The sequence below is a fragment of the Salvelinus fontinalis genome, chromosome 2 (genome assembly GCF_029448725.1).
Source record: "Salvelinus fontinalis isolate EN_2023a chromosome 2, ASM2944872v1, whole genome shotgun sequence".
Lineage (NCBI taxonomy): Eukaryota > Metazoa > Chordata > Actinopteri > Salmoniformes > Salmonidae > Salvelinus > Salvelinus fontinalis.
In genome coordinates, this window is record NC_074666.1 from 49,888,193 (window position 1) to 49,906,541 (window position 18,349).

General features: G+C 41.8%; 1 protein-coding gene across 1 annotated transcript in view; it reads left to right on the forward strand.

Moving 5' to 3' along the window:
- Nucleotides 1-18,349, forward strand: part of LOC129820248 (kin of IRRE-like protein 3) — a 333,546-nt gene that overhangs the window by 197,498 nt on the left and 117,699 nt on the right. The window contains exon 3 of the mRNA XM_055877288.1: nucleotides 5,541-5,690. Within this exon, the coding sequence (XP_055733263.1) occupies nucleotides 5,541-5,690 (150 nt within the window). The remainder of the gene's footprint in view (nucleotides 1-5,540; nucleotides 5,691-18,349) is intronic.

The window sequence follows — 18,349 nt, forward strand, 5'->3', positions numbered from 1 at the left end:
ACAGAGGTTATAACTAGGGCTATTTTACATTATTTGCCATAATTGAAAAGTATTTGTCTTCAGCTTCTTCAGCTATTTATTTCCATTTCGCTAGGGGACATTAATCTAACACTTGATCTCGGGTCTTAATGGTTTTCTGGGTCTACACTTTCTCTCTCCAACACCCCCGAGGGGGAAAATTGGTTTCCTCAGGGATCTTTAAATGTATATTAGTATTTCCTGAATAATTTTTTATTTATTTAATTTAATGTTTATTTAACTAGGCAAGTCAGTTAAGAACAAATTCTTATTTACAATGACGGCCTACCAAAATGCAAAAGACCTCCTGCAGGGACGGGGGCTGGGATAAAACATATTTTTTTAAATAAATAAAACATATACAGTATATATACATATATAGGACAAAAAACACATCACAACAAGAGAGACAACACAACACTATATAAAGAAAGACCTAAGACAACAACATAGCAAGGCAGCAACACAACATGACAACAACATGGTACCAACACAACATGGTCGCAGCACAAAACATGGTACACACATTATTGGGCACAGACAACAGCACAAAGGCCAAGAAGGTAGAGACAACAATATATCACACAAAGCAGCCACAACTGTCAGTAAGAGTGTCCATAATTGAGTCTTTGAATGAAGAGATTGAGATAAAACTGTCCAGTTTGAGTGTTTGTTGCAGCTCGTTCCAGTCGCTAGCTGCAGCGAACTGAAAAGGCGAGCGACCCAGGGATGTGTGAGCTTTGGGGACTTGTAACAGAATGTGACTGGCAGAATGGGTGTTGTATGTGGAGGATGAGGGCTGCAGTAGATATCTCAGATAGCAGGGAGTGAGGCCTAAGAGGCGTTTAAAAATAAGCATCAACCAGTGGGTCTTGCGATGGGTATACAGAGATGACCAGTTTACAGAGGACTATAGAGTGCAGTGATGTCCTATAAGGAGCATTGGTGGCAAATCTGATGGTCGAGTAGTAAAGAACATCTAGACACTTGAGAGCACCCTTATCTGCTGCTCTATAAATGATGTCTCCGTAATCTAGCATGGGTAGGATGGTCTTCTGAATCAGGGTTAGTTCAGCAGCTGACCAAGTCTAGATTTAACTTTAGCCTGCAGCTTTGATATGTGCTGAGAGAAGGACAGTGTACTGTCTAGCCATACTCCTAAGTACTTGTATGAGGTGACTACCTCAAGCTTTAAACACTCAGAGGTTGTAATCACACCTGTGGGGCCGAGGGACATTCTTAACAAACCACATGACCTTTGTTTTGGAGGTGTTCAGAACAAGATTAAGGGTAGAGAAAGCTTGTTGGACACTAAGAAAGCTTTGTTGTAGAGCATTTAACCTCTCTAGGGTATGTGGGACGGTAGCGTCTCACCTCGTCAACAGCCAGTGAAACTGCAGGGCGCCAAATTCAAAACAACAGAAATCCCATAATTAAAAATCCTCAAACATACAAGTATTTTACACCATTTTAAAGATACACTTGTTATAAATCCAGCCACAGTGTCCAATTTCAAAAAGGCTTTACGACGAAAGCACACCAAGCGATTATGTTAGGTCAGAGCCAAGTCACAGAAAAACACAGCCATTTCTCCAGCCAAAGAGAGGAGTCACAAAAAGCAAAAATATTGATAAAATGAATCACTAACCTTTGATATTCTTCATCAGATGACACTCCCGGGACAACATGTTACACAATACATGTATGTTTTGTTCGATGAAGTTCATATTTATAACCAAAAACCTCAGTTTACATTTGGCTTTGCCTCCAAAACATCCCGTGAATTTGCACAGAGCCACATCAAATCACAGAAATATTCATAATAAACATTAATAAAAGATACAAGTGTTATTCACAGATTTAAAGATAGACTTCTTCTTAATTAAAGTAACTCACTTTGGCCTTCCGGATAGCCTGGGTGCACTTATTTCTCATTTGCCTGAACAAGAGCCAGTCAGCCTGAGTATGCGTGTGACGAGCCTTTCGCCAAATGCAATTCTTGAGGTGGAGTAACTCTGCAAGATCATGGTCGAACCAGGGGCTCAACCTGTTTTTAATAAGCATTTTCTTTACGGGGGTCGTGTTTGTTAACAATACCACTGAAATATAAAAAAAGAAGGGCCAAGCGTCTTCGACAGAGGGGATCAAGCTGATTCTATACCATTTTACAGAGGCCAGTTCATGAAGGAAGGCTTGCTCATTGAAGTTTTTTAGCAAGCGTCTATGACAAATCAGGACAGGTCGTTTCACTGAGCAGAATCAAGTCCCTCGCAGAAATAGAAGTGACTACATGTGCTGGTATCACTTTCATTGCTACCCATCCCGGATCCGGGAGCCTCATCAAAAAAGCTGACTAGCATAGCCTAGCCTAACGCGACAGGGATATCATATAATATAATTTTCATGAAATCACAAGTCCAATACAGCAAATGAAAGATAAACATCTTGTGAATCCAGCCATCATTTCTGATTTTTAAAATGTTTTACAGCGAAAACACAATTTGTATTTCTATTAGCTAACCACAATAGCAAAAGACTCAACTGCATATTTTCACCATTTCTCTACCGCATAGGTAGCTATCACAAAACCGACCAAATAGAGATATAATTAGTCACTAGCCAAGAAACAACTTCATCAGATGACAGTCTTATAACATGTTATACAATAAATTTATGTTTTGTTCAAAAATGTGCATATTTGAGGTATAAATCATAGTTTTACATTGCAGCTACCATCAAAAATATCACCAAAGCAGCCAGAATAATTACAGAGAGCAACGTGAAATAACTAAATACTCATCATAAAACATTTATGAAAAATACATGGTGTACAGCAAATGAAAGATAAACATCTTGTGGATCCAGCCAATATTTCTGATTTTTTAAGTGTTTTACAGTGAAAACACAATATAGCATTATATTAGCTTACCACAATAGCCAAACACACAAATGCATTTATTAGCAGCAAAAGGTAGCGATCGCAAAAAACAGCAAAATATATAAAATTAATCACTAACCTTGATCAACTTCATCAGATGACAGTCTTATAACATCAGGTTATACAATACACTTATGTTTTGTTCGAAAATGTGCATATTTAGAGCTGCAAACCATGGTTTTACATTGTGAATATGTAGCATCGATTCACCAAATTGTCCGGAGCTATTTTGGACACTCACCTAATCTGACCAAAGAACTCATCATAAACCTTACTAAAAAATACATGTTGGACAGCAAATGAAAGATACAATAGTTCTTAATGCAACCGCCGTGTTAGATTTTTAAAAATAACTTTACCCTAACAAACAGTTTACGTTATAGCGAGACAGCGCCCGCGAAAAACGCGGATAATAGGACTTAACATTTTCCACCGAAATACAAAATAACATCATAAATTGTTCTTACTTTTGCTGAGCTTCCATCAGAATCTTGTACAAGGAGTCCTTTGTCCAGAATAAATCGTTGTTTGGTTTTAGAATGTCCTTCTCTCCTGTTGAATTCGCTCAACAAGGCTAGCCAATATTTATGACGATCCCAATGTCTCTCGACGCAGAGAACGGAAAACTCCAAAAGTCCCATGAAACATTGAATAAACTGATGAAACTCGGTTGAAAAAACCTACTTTATGATGTTTTTCTAATATGTATCAAATTAAAACAAAGCCGGAGATATTAGCCGTGTATACCAAACGCTTATCATAAGACAATATGGAGGTGCTTCCCGCGCCTAGGTAGAGATAGGATATTCTGGACACGTCATTCCAAGAGCTCTTGTTCGACCTCAGATCAAGCTAGACACCCCATTCCACCTTCCACTGCCTGTTGACATCTAGTGGAAGGCGTATGCAGTGCATGCATATCCATAAATATAAGGCAATTCAATAGGCAGGCCCTGGAACAGAGCATCTTTTTCAGATTTTTCACTTCCTGTCTGGAAGTTTGCTGCAAAATGAGTTCTGTTTTACTCACAGATATAATTCAAACAGTTTTAGAAACTTGAGAGTGTTTTCTATCCAATAGTAATAATAATATGCATATTGTACGATCTAGAATAGAGTACGAGGCAGTTTAATTTGGGCACGATTTTTTCCAAAGTGGAAACAGCGCCCCCATATTGACAAGAAGTTGTTTAAGGTACCCTTTACAAAGGGTTTAGAAAGGGTTTATGCCCTAATGTAAATGTAACCCACATGCTTTGTGAGAGGGTCAAGTCCAATTAAGTTTCTTGAAAAATGTTGTTTTGCATCCTATTAACATAGGTTGGTCTGACTACTAGGACTACTATTAGGCCCTATACGTAGGCGTCTGTCATATTATGACAGTGGTGTGGGAGTTGGTCTCTCCTACTCAACTGTCACGCCCTGACCTTAGTTATCCATGTTTTCTGTATTATTTTGGTCAGGTGTTTTGTGTGACGAGGGTGGGTATGCTTGTTTTGTTGTGTCTAGGGTTTTTGTAGATCTAGGGTTTTTGTAAGTCTAGGTAATTGTAGGTCTATGGTGACCTGAATTGATTGCCAATCAGAGGCAGCTGTTTATCATTGTCTCTGATTGGGGATCCTATTTAGGTTGCCATTTTCCCTTTCGGTTTTGTGGGTTCTTGTCTATGGATAGTTGCCTGTCAGCACTCATTTTATATAGCTTCACGTTCGTTTTGTTACTTGTTTATTGTTCTTTCTTCATTAAAAGAAGAATGTATGCATATCACGCTGCGCCTTGGTCTCCTCATTACAACGAACGTGACATCAACTCACTTACACTTCCCCATACACTACTGCTTGGCAAAATGCTTATGGATGATTCAGTCTTGCCATTGATCCATGGGCAGTGGAATAAACAGCAAATAGATATTACATATCTCTAATCTTTTTTAAACGGGGTTATAATAGCTATTACTGCACGCACTGGACTAGACGCAATTGGCAATGGGAGAATTGAGTCCGCTCATCTTCTGACAGCTGCTCAATTTCTGTGTGGAAGACCAAATTAAATTTGAAGAAGAAAAAAAAAGAAATTTCACCCTCCTTTCTCATTCCCTTTCTCCTCTCAGCTTCCAATGCTATTTGTAGGTGAACCGAGAATGTAATTACTGTACGTTCATCTTTTACTGTGCTAAATATGTCTAATCTTAATTAAAGGAGTGGAAAGCAACAATAAAGCAGCCCACGTCACATATATAATTGTAGTTGTGTGTGTGTTCTCCATTGTAATTGTTTGGGTGTGTTCTCATGAAAGTAATAACAATCTCGATATGGAAAACCAAATGTTCTTTAATTTTGTTACTTTAAACTAGTAGTCATGACAATACATAGACCTGGATAATTGGAAAAGCTAGCGTGTGAACTTACATAATGAAGATGTGGTTGTGTGTGTGTGTGTGTGGTTGTGTGTATGTCTGTGAGTGTGTGTGTGTACATGATAGTGTGTGTGCATGAACGTGTGTGTGTGTGCGGGTGAGTATGTGTGTGGTTATGTGTGTGCATGCAGTGATGCGGGAGTAATAATGTGTGTTCTTGTGTTCCAGGCTACCCACGCTATGACATTGTTGGAGACCACAGCAAGGGAGAATACCACCTCTTGATTCAGAGAACCGAAATGCAGGACGATGCCTTCTTTGAGTGCCAGGCCATCCAGGCAGCTATCAGAACACGCCCCGCCCGACTGACTGTGCTCGGTAAGACTCAGCTACAGTACTATTAGATTACGTTCAAGTTCATTGAACCATTGTGTGTATGTTTCGCAAGGTTCAGGTTAATGGGAAAACCAACTACTGTATCTCAAGTTGATGGTGCATATAGGTGAGACACCTGAGAGAGTGTTGAGTGAACTTCCTGTTCATGCCACATAACACATTAAACTTGCAAAACGGTGTCAACCTGTTACACAGCAGGTAGGACAAATGTTAGATCTGGGGAACCTGAAGAGAGTGCATTTTTGAGAGTTTCGGTTGCCTTCCATATTGCATCTATTCCCTATATGGTGCACTACTTTCAACCATAGTCCCATGGTACCTGGTCAAAAGTAGTGTACTATATCGGGAACTGGGTGCCGTTTGGAGCGCACGCTTAAGTGAGCGATAAGAAGGGATAGGGGGAAGAAAATGAGGAGAGTTCGGAATATTGTATTATTGAAATTGCTCAGTAATCGTTTGAAAAGGGGGATGGGACAGAACAGGAATTGGCTAGAGATAAATCATGGGTGCATCCTCAAATCAGGCCTAATCAGGTGATGCCAAACCGCCCAAATCTGTTTTCTATCAACCATCATTTGGGCTGGAATCGATGAAACCCTCCGATGCAAACCCTCCTGTGCCTTGGGCAGAGGCAGGTGAGGAGCACCCTAATTAGAATTATCGATTCATTCTCCCTTGTTTAAAGCATGATATATTCTAGAGGTATCAGTTCATTATTCCCTCCCTCAGTGGTAACATTTTTGCCCACTAATCTAAAGCTGGTTACTTAGAGGGGAGGTCAAAGGGGGGAGAGTTAAGATGTTGGCGATTCGGCTCCATTAAAATGATTAATTATAGATAACAAGGACACCATTTGCTTTTATATTTCCGGGTTGGGAGGGCGGGAGAGACAAATCATCCTCCTCCCCAGGGCCTAGCCATTAGCCTGACATTTAATCCCAGACAAATCGTCTCGCTTTGGAAAAAAGTTGCACACCAAGCTACCAGCAGCCCCGTAAGGTAATGAAGTTAACGTCTGGACGATGTCAGGGTCAATCCCCGCCTGTCACTTCTCCATGCTCGAGACAGTTGGAGACTTGGCGGCAGCCAACCGCCAACGCCTGACAGCCTCGCCTTGTTGTGTTCTCATAACCAGAGTGGATAGTTTACCATTAATCCCAACTCCAGCTTCAATGTTTTTTTTGGGATGTTGAAGATAGGTGCTAGACATACTGTGGGATTCCTTTTCTAACCCTGTTATTTGAACATTTATAATATACATTGCAATACCCTCCCAATACAATGTCCCAAACTGCACAAGTGCTCTGTGTTCATACAGAGCATTGGTAATCCATTACACAAGTTTTATGTGCTGCATGAGACAAGGCAGTGTTGTTTCCATAATAGCCTGAACTTACTTTTCACACTCATAATAAAATAACTCTATTTGCCGAACAACAATAATATCCCAACACACTGCAGCCTGCCTGGACCTGAACTACAGATAAACCAAGTGACTCCATGCATGATCGCTGGGATGAAAATGCCCTCCGGTGACATTTGAACATTGAACCCCATCTAAGAGTGGCCGGGTACTCCAGGTGGCCCTGTGGCGGTGGTACTTTTGAATACGAGAGAGTCCAGGGACAAGATCCAGAGGGGCCCTTGAGGCTAATTAGATCTGTAGAAATACCCCCCCCCCCCCCAGCCGTTCATTCAGGGGAGCCACCGCCGCCAATCACCGGGCTAAAAGGGGATAGCACTGCGCTATCAGAGGTCACGGATGCTTTAAATGGCTTTGGAGACTTAGAGAGGGCCGTGAGCTTCTTACAACTGCAGGTATTGGTGGCCATGCAGACATACATGGCCACCAATTAATTGAACAACATGGCACAAGAGTTGCCTCAATCAGTAATGTCTTCTGTTGACAAGAGGATTTCATAAGCTGAGCATTATACATATTTGTAAACTCAGCAAAAAAAGCAACGTCCCTTTTTCAGGACCCTGTCCTTCAAAGATAATTCGTAAAAATCCAAATAACTTCACAGATCTTCATTGTAAAGGGTTTAAACACTGTTTCCTATGCTTGTTCAATGAATCATAAACAATTAATGAACATGCACCTGTGGAACGGTCGTTAAGACACTAACAGCTTACAGACGGTAGGCAATTAAGGTCACAGTTATGAAAACTTAGGAGACTCAAGAAGCCTTTCTACTGACTCTGAAAAACACCAAAAGAAAGATGCCCAGGGTCCTTGCTCATCTGCGTGAACGTGCCTTAGGCATGCTCCAAGGATGCATGAGGACTGCAGATGTGGCCAGGGAAATAAATTGCAAAGTCTGTACTGTGAGACTCCTAAGACAGAGCTACAGGGAGCCAGGATGGACAGCTGATCGTCCTCGCATTGGCAGACCACATGTAACAACACCTGCACAGGATTGGTACATCCGAACATAACAACTGCGGGACAGGTACAGGATGGCAACAACAACTGCCCGAATTACACCAGGAAAGCCCAATCCCTTCATCAGCGCTCAGACTGTCCGCATTAGGCTGAGAAAGGCTGGACTGAGGGCTTGTAGGCCTGTTGTAAGGCAGGTCCTCACCAGACATCACCGGCAACAACGGGTGATGGGCACAAACCCACCGTCACTGGACTAGAAAGGACTGGCAAAAAGTGCTCTTCACTGACGAGTCGCGGTTTTGTCTCACCAGGGGTGATGGTCGGATTCGCGTTTCTGGTCGAAGGAATAAGTGTTACATCGAGGCCTGTACTCTGGAGCGGGATTGATTTGGCGGTGGAGGGTCCGTCATGGTCTGGGGCGGTGTTTCACAGCATCATCAGACTGAGCTTGTTGTCATTGCAGGCAATTTCAATGCTGTGCGTTACAGGGAAGACGTGCTTCTCCCTCATGTGGTACCCTTCCTGCAGGCTCATCCTGACATGACACTGCAGCATGACAATGCCACCAGCCATACTGCTCATTCTGTGCGTGATTTCCTGCAAGAAAATAATGTCAGTGTTCTGCCATGGCCAGCGAAGAGCTCGGATCTCAATTCCATAGAGCACGTCTGGGACCTGTTGGATCGGAGGGTGAGGGCTAGGGCCATTACCCCTAGAAATGTCCTGGAACTTGCAGGTGCCTTGGTGGAAGAGTGGGGTAACATCTCACATCAAGAACTGGAAAATCTGGTACAGTCCATGAGGAGAAGATGCACTGCAGTACTTAATCCAGCCGCTTTGTCAAATTTCAAAAAGGCTTATGGCGAAAGCATACCATGCGATTATCTGAGGACAGCGCCCCGCTTACAAAAGCATACAAACATTTTATTATATACATATACATTTATTCATTTATTTTATACATTTTATTCATACGGTTGCAGACACAAGAGTCCCAGCTACACAATAAATGTTTGTTTTGTTCGCGGCGGTCAAAACATGCAGACGAATACATCCTAATAGTACCGGTAAAGTTCATCGAAATATGTCAAACCATGTTTATAATTAATCTTCAGGTTGTCAATTGTCTAAATAATCGATAATATTTAAACCGGACAATAGTGTATTCAATAGAAAGGAAAAACAACGAAGGGCGCGCAATCAGTAATGCGTGCAAACCAGCTCTGCTTGATTCTACAATCCGCTGACAAAATGGTCTCACTATTCTTCATTTTTCAGAAAACAAGCCTGAAACAACGTCTAAAGACTGTTGACATCTAGTGGAAGCCATAGGAACTGCAATATGGGTCCTAACCCATTAGAAACTCTATAGGCATTCAATTGAAAATACCCACATAAAAAAAAACTACTTCCTGGATGGATTTTCCTCAGGTTTTTGCCTGCCATATCAGTTCTGTTATACTCACATACCTTATTTAAACAGTTTTGGAAACTTTGGAGTGTATTCTGTCCAAATCCAATTATATGCATATCCTAGCTTCCAGGCAGTTTACTTTGGGCACGCTTCTCATCCAGACGTCGAAATACTGCCCCCAAGCCATAAGAAGTTAATGCAGCTAATGGGAAAACCCGATACTGACTGTTACTTTTGATTTTGACCAACATTTGTTCGGGGACACATTATTCCATTTCTGTTAGTCACGTCTGTCGAACTTGTTCAGTTTAACCTGTCTAGGATCAGCGTGGCGCTAGCGGCACCCCCCCCCCCCCCCCACTGAAAAACCAGTGCCGCGAAATTCAAAAAAAATATTTTTTTAAAATATTTAACTTTCACACATTAAAGTCCAATACAGCTAATGAAAGACACAGATCTTATGAATCCAGTCAACATTTCCGATTTTTAAAATGTTTTACAGGGAAGACACAATATGTAAAGATGTACATCTATTACCTAAAAACACATTAGCATAATCCACCATCTTTTATTTGTCCACCAACACCAGTAGCCATCACCAATTCGGCTAAACTAAGATATTTATAGCCCCTAACCAACAAAAAAACTCATTAGATGACAGTCTGATAACATATTTATGGTATGGGATAGGTTTTGTTAGAAAAAAGTGCATATTTCAGGTATATGGCATAGTTTACAATTGCACCCACCATCACAAATGGACTAGAATAATTACAATGAGCAACGTGTTTACCTAACTACTAATCATCAAACATTTCGTAAAAATACACAGCATACACGAATCGAAAGACACAGATCCTGTGAATACAGACAATATTTCAGATTTTCTAAGTGTCTTACAGCGAAAACACAATAAATCGTTATATTAGCTTAGCACATAGCAATTAGCAGCCCAGCATTGATTCTAGCCAAAGTGAGCGATAAAAGTCAACATCGCCAAAAGATATTAATTTTTTCACTAACCTTCTCAGAATTCTTCCGATGACACTCCTGTAACATCACATTACAACATGCATATACAGTTTGATCGAAAATGTTTATATTTAGCCACCAAAATCATGGTTAGACAATGTGAAATGTAGACAAGCTGGTAAAGAAAACGTCCTTGCGCCACTTAGACAGTGATCTACTCTTATACATAAATACTCATAAACGTGACTAAAAAATATAGGGTGGACAGGGATTGATAGACAATTTAATTCTTAATACAATTGCGTTATTACATTTTTTAATTTATCCTTACTTTTCAATACAGTTTGCGCCAAGCGAAGCTACGTCAAAAAACATGGCGTCCTAAGCCACTAAAATGTTTCGACAGAAACACGATTTATCATAATAAAAATGTCCTACCTTGAGCTGTTCTTCCATCAGTATCTTGGGCAAAGGATCCTTTCTTGGGAGAAATCGTCTTTTGGTGGAAAGCTGTCCTCTTGCCATGTGGAAATGTCAACTACGTTCGGGATGAACTGAAAAGCGTGCCCAACTTTTCACATCGTTGCAAAAATAAATGTCCCAAAATCGCACTAAACGGATATAAATTGCTATAAAACGCTTTAAATTAACTACTTTGTGATGTTTGTAACTCCTATAACGAGTGAAAAGATGACCGGAGAAATATAACAGGCTAAACTAACGCTTGGAACAGGAGAGGGTCGGTGTCTTCCACGCGCGTTACGCAGCAAGAAAAGACTTGCTAGCTAAAGGTTTTTTTCATTTGTAGGGCCTGTGAACGAGCAATCGAGCCCGTTGGAATCGTCATCACGTAAAGGCATCCAGGGGAAGACGTAAGAAGTGTCCGTATAGTCATAGCAACGACAGAGCCCTTTTAAATGACTTCAGAAAAGTGGCCAACGTTTCTCAAATCTGACTCCATGTCAGGGAAATTGCTGTAGAATGGGCTCTGTTCCACTTAGAGACAAAATTTCAACTCCTATAGAAACTATAGACTGTTTTCTATCCAATAATAATAATAATATGCATATTGTACGATCAAGGATTTTGTGGGAAGCCGTTTAAAAAATTAGCCACATTAGCATAAATAGTCTAAACAGCGCCCCCATCCCCAACAGGTTAAGACTCAGTTGTTGAACCTTGTTATGTTCATAGAAATATTTACAAATGTTAAGTTTGCTTTCACACTGCGCTTTCCCAACTGGAAAAAAGAAACACCTATGTGAGAATGCTGTTCATTGACTACAGCTCAGCATTCAGCACCATAGCGCCCACGAAGCTCATCGGTAAGCTAAAGACACTGGAACTAAACACCTCCAACTGGATCCTGGAACTCTGCAACTGGATCCTGGACTTCCTGACGGGCCGCCCCCAGGTGGTAAGGGTAGGCAACAACATGTCTGCTACGCTGATCCTCAACACTGGGTCCCTTAGGGGTGTGTACTTAGTCCCCTCCTGTACTCCTTGTTCACCCACGACCGCGTGGCCAAACATGACTCCAAAACCACCATTAAGTTTGCTGACGACACAACAATGGTAGGCCTGATCACCGACAACGGTAAGACAGTCTATAGGGAGGAGGTCAGAGAACTGGCAGTGTGGTGCCAGGACAACAACCTCTCCCTCAATGTGAGCAAGACAAAGGAGCTGATCATGGACTACAGGAGAAGGCAGGCCGAACAGGCCCCCATTAACATTGACCATTAACATTGATGGGGCTGTAGCAGAGCGGGTCGAGAGTTTCAAGTTCCTTGGCGTAAAACATCACCAGCGAACTATCATGGTCCAAACAAACCAAGACAGTCGTGAAGAGGGCACAACAAAACCTTTTCCCCCTCAGGAGACTGAAAAGATTTGTCATGGGTCTCCAGATCCTCAAAAGGTTATACAGCTGCACCATCGAGAGCATCCTGACCAGTTGCGTCACCACCTGGTATGGCAACTGCTCGGCATCTGACCGTAAGACGCTACAGAGGGTAGTGCGTACAGCCCAGTACATCACTGTGGCCAAGCTTCCTGCCATCCAGGACCTATATAATAGGCGGTGTCAGAGGGAAGCCCATAAAATTGTCAGACTCCAGTCACCCAAGTTATAGACTGTTTTCTCTGCTACCGCACGGCAAGCGGTACTGAAGCTCCAAGTCTGGGACCAAAAGGCTCCTCAACAGCTTCCACCCCCAAGCCATAAGACTGCTGAAGAATTAATAAAATTGCCACTGGATTATTTACATTGACTCCCCCCCTCTCCCTTTTGTACACTGCTGCTACTCGCTGTTTAATATCTATCCATAGTTACTTCACTCCTACCAAGATGTACAAATTACCTCAACTAACCTGTACCCCCGCACACTGACTTGGTACCGGTACCCCCTTTATTGTTATTCTTATTGTGTTACTTTTTATTATTATGTTTTACTTTAGTCTATTTGGTAAATCTTTTCTTAACTCTTTGTGAACTCTTTGTGAACTGCACTTGTAAGTAAGCATTTCACAGTAAGGTCTACACTTGTTGTATTCGGCGCATGTGACAAATAAAGTTTGATTTGATGAAGTCAATCTCTCCTCCACTTTGAGCCAGGAGAGATTGACATGCATATTATTCATGTTTGCTCTCTGTGTACAGCCAGCCGTGCTGCCCTGTTCTGAGCCAATTGCAATTTCCCTAAATCCCTCTCAGTGGCACCTGACCACTTGACTGAACAGTAGTCCAGTTGCAACAAAGCTAGGCTCTCTAGGACCTGTTAAGAAGACAGAATAGCGCTTTATTATGGACACACTTCTCCCCATCTTAGCTACTGTTGTACATCATCAATATGTTTTGACCATGACAGTTTACAATCCAGGGATACACCAAGCAGTTTAGTCACCTCAACTTGCTCATTTTCCACATTATTCATTACAAGATTTAGCTGAGGTTTAGGGTTTAGTGAATGATTTGTCCCAAATACAATGCTTTTAGTTTCTGAAATATTTAGGACTAACTTATTCCTTGCCACCCACTCTGACACTAACTGCAGTTCTTTGTTAAGTGTTGCAGTCATTTCAGTCGCTGACGTGTATAGTGTTGAGTCATCTGCATACACAGACACACTGGCTTTACTCAAACCCAGTGGCATGTCATTAGTAAAGATTGAAAAAAGTAAGGGCCTGGACAGATTCTACCTGGATTCAGTTGGTTAGGCTTCCGTTAAAGGATCACCCTCTGTGTTCTGTTAGACAGGGTACTCTTTATCCACAATATAGCAGGAAGTGTAAAGCCATAACACATAGGTATTTCCAGCAGCAGACTATGATCGAATATGTCAAAAGCCGCACTGAAGTCTAACAAAAGTGTTGGTGAGTTGTTCTACAACACACAATTCTAAAACTGTCTAGTTTTGTCTCGTCTCGCCTCTCCTCATGTCGGCTGCCAGATCTGAACATGCTTTTGAAAGCCCTTATTTTTGCAGGCGGTTTTATAATCGTGGGCAGGCATCAGTCTTTCAGTACTGAATAAAAGTCACAAAATAGTTTATCTACAGCCTCTGTATTAGGGAACATATGACCTGGAGTGCCAGTGTCTGCTCAGTTAACACACTGTTCCCTGGGCACCGATGACGTGGATGTCGATTAAGGCAGCCCCCCGCACCTCTCGGATTCAGAGGGGTTGGGTTAAATGCGGAAGACAGATTTCAGTTGAATGCATTCAGTTGTACAACTGACTGGCTATTTCCCTTATATTATGAAGTATTATAAGCCATCCCAGCTATTGACATTATATTGAGGGCTGGGGGTAAATTTCACAAGTGTTTTCTTTGACATGTCTCTTTAGTAAAATGACATGGGACATATCTGCAAATTCTATCATTATCCATAAACGTTTTCCAGTTATTTATTCTAATCAATGTGTGTGATTTGTCATTTGAAAAAATTATACTGAGCTCATCATTGACATTTTCCAAAGTGCCTGTCGAATACCTCTGCAAAAAGGTTTTTGCATGCTAACTCGATCAATAGCTTTTCAGAGGAAAAATGCAAAGTGAACTGTAAACTTCAATTCACAGGCATCATGTTGGATGAAAGTGAATTACAGGCTAAGATCAACCTTGGTGTGCTGTGAAAGATTGCTAAATAAAACATGAAGTTAACCCTCGCTACATACATCTATATGTCCTGTGTGAACCTCTGGCTGCCTTCGGGCTGATTAACCAGTGTTTTTCAGAGCAAAAAGGATTTTCCCTCCCCTCGGGAGTTTAGCGGTTATTAATGTCAATCTTTTGTCATGGATTAGCCTTTACTCCAGACGTATTCACCCCCTGTGCCGAGCAATAAAATATCAATCAAACTGAGGAGAAGCAGCACACACCACCTCGTCTACGAGACCGCCTCTTGCCTGCAGCCATAGAGCCATTGCACATTGACGTCCCAAACTCCCTGAACTTTTCCCCCCCAACAGTGGCAGTTTTCTTGTCACTGTAACCTTGCTATGGTGATTGATGTCTTCTCATACATAGCAAGCTGATATTGTTATCCCTCATCCCAACATCCTCCCGTCCTACCAATCTGCCTCTTATTTAATGTCAAAGTGGCCCAGGCTATATAAACAAGCGCTAGATTGGAGAGGGAAAGGTAGTCTGCTGTACTTTAGTGACAAACATTGATCGCCAGTTTGCGCTGTTCTGTGAAGGGAGTAGTACACAGCGTTTTACCAGATCTTCAGTTTCTTGGGAATTTCTCTCATGGAATAGCCTTCATTTCTCAGAACAAGAATAGACTGAGAAGTTTCAGAAGAAGGTACTTTGTTTCTGGCCATTTTGAGCCTGTAATCGAACCCACAAATGCTGACGCTCCAGATACTCAACTAGTCTAAAGATGGCCAGTTTTATTGCTTCTTTAACCAGGACAACAGTTTCAGCTGTGCTAACATGATTGGGTTTTCTAATGACGAATTAGCCTTTTAAAATTATCAACTTGGATTAGCTAACACAACGTGCCATTGGAACACAGGAGTGATGGTTGCTGATAATTGACCTCTGTACGCCTATGAAGATATTCCATAAAAAAATCTGCTGTTTCCAGATACAATAGTCATTTACAACATTAACCACGTCTACACTGTATTTCTGATCAATTTGATGTTATTTTAATGGACAAAAAAAATGCTTTTCTTTCAAAAACAAGGACATTTCTAAGTGACCCCAAACCTTTGAACGGTAGTATAATATTTATACACTGCTCAAAAAAATAAAAGGAACACTTAAACAACACAATGTAACTCCAAGTCAATCACACTTCTGTGAAATCAAACTGTCCACTTAGGAAGCAACACTGATTGACAATAAATTTCACATGCTGTTGTGCAAATGGAATAGACAAAATGTGGAAATTATAGGCAATTAGCAAGACACCCCCCAAAACAGGAGTGATTCTGCAGGTGGTGACCACAGACCACTTCTCAGTTCCTATGCTTCCTGGCTGATGTTTTGGTCACTTTTGAATGCTGGCGGTGCTCTCACTCTAGTGGTAGCATGAGACGGAGTCTACAACCCACACAAGTGGCTCAGGTAGTGCAGTTCATTCAGGATGGCACATCAATGCGAACTGTGGCAAAAAGGTTTGCTGTGTCTGTCAGCGTAGTGTCCAGAGCATGCAGGCGCTACCAGGAGACAGGCCAGTACATCAGGAGACGTGGAGGAGGCCGTAGGAGGGCAACAACCCAGCAGCAGGACCGCTACCTCCGCCTTTGTGCAAGGAGGTGCACTGCCAGCGCCCTGCAAAATGACCTCCAGCAGGCCACAAATTCTGCAGGTGGTCACCACCTGCAGAATCACTCCTGTTTTGGGGGGTGTCTTGCTAATTGCCTATAATTTCCACATTTTGTCTATTCCATTTGCACAACAGCATGTGAAATTTATTGTCAATCAGTGTTGCTTCCTAAGTGGACAGTTTGATTTCACAGAAGTGTGATTGACTTGGAGTTACATTGTGTTGTTTAAGTGTTCCCTTTATTTTTTTGAGCAGTGTATATATATTTGATGAACATTTTTATTTGACCTTATTGCTATTAGCTCATACAAACGCAATGAATAACATATTCACTACATGGAACAACAGATGTCTGTTATATTTCTGAGAGATATAAAAAGATCAAGAAATTTTATATTTTTTACATGTATTTAACCTCTTATTATTGTCACTAAACAGTCTCCATATACACTTCCATACATTTTTTCAACTGGTACCGGGGGACCTTCAGATGAGTCTTGTAAGGCCTGTTGGCATCCTAGAGCAAAACAACTGACAACCGTGTTTGTGAGAGTCTCACCTTTCCACAGAGGGGTCATACTCGGACGCTACAGACGATTTTGTGAGAAGACCGATTTCGGTTTGTCTCATGGTCTGACAAACACAGCTCAAGCTCTGTTACCCTTCACCGCAGATGCATAGGTGGGACATCGGCAGATGCGGTGGATTGAGATGCATCCAATGCAAAAAACCCATTTAAAATGACCGATTTTTATGGGTATTTTTGTATTATGCTAATTGGATTTCCGCGGGGGAGCGGACATCAACTCTAGGGGGTTTGACGTGCATCAGGTAATTCATCCACATGAAATAGTTGGACAGAAACCTAGTTAGTGACATTCCCCCCTATTAATTTGCTTGAAATATTTATCTAACACAAAAGGATGATGAATCTCCGTGGGGGAACATTTTCGTTTGAGCAATCTTTTTTTCTCTCCAAACGGATAGAAATCGGCACGATACAAATGCTATCTGTTGTATAAACAAGCTTGAATAAAGCTCAGCTAATTTGTGTAAAGCCCTAGAATGATTACAGCATCAAATCCCAAACAAATGAACAATATAATAGAAACGACGATTGGAGACCATTTGTACGTTCAGCTTGCCTCCTACTTTGCCATTTTTCTGAATTTTCTGCTGCCACGGTGGATTCAGAACACTAGACGGTGGAGAGAAAATTACAGCTCATCCAATCTGAATTTGAACACTCCCCCCTCTCTCTTCTTCCTCTTCTTCTTCTCTTCTCTTTAGCTGTGGTGGTTCGAGGGATTGGCGTTGTGGGCCACTGGGCCATGTCTGTCTGGTGTTCCGTAGCATGGCAGGATGCTAGGGAGGTATCCATCATTACCTAATGATAGTCAGCAGGGGCATGTCGGTTTCAGCCCGCCACCTGTCCAGGCGCTATGTGAGAAATGGATCTGGTAACACCTCCCATGAAGGGTCGGTCCCTGGATGGGTGACAAGATGCTGCTCGAAGTTGTGTTGGAGGGCCAGTAGGATGCACTCTTTCCTCTGGTCTAAAGTAAAATATCCCAATGCCCCAGGCCAGTGATTGGGGAGATTGCCCTGTTGTAACAATCTTCGTCTGGAGAAAGAGAGGAGGACCAAAGCGCAGCGTGGTAAGTGTTCATGATGAAACTTTAATAGAACAAACTGAACACTGAAATACAAAACAATAAATTGAACGAACGAAAACCGAAACAGTTCCGTGTGGAACACACAGACATGGAAGACAACCACCCACAAAACAGGCTACCTAAATATGGTTCACAATCAGAGACATTTACATTTAAGTCATTGTAAGTCGCTCTTATCCAGAGCGACTTACAATTTGGAAAGTTCATACATATTCATCGTGGTCCCCCCGTGGGAATTGAACCCACAACGCTGGCGTTGCAAGCGCCATGTTCTACCCACTGAGCCACACGGGACCACAGAGACAATGACTAACACCTGCCTCTGATTGAGAACCATATCAGGCCAAATGAAAAACCCAACATAGAAACACAAACATAGATAACCCACCCAACTCACGCCCTGACCATA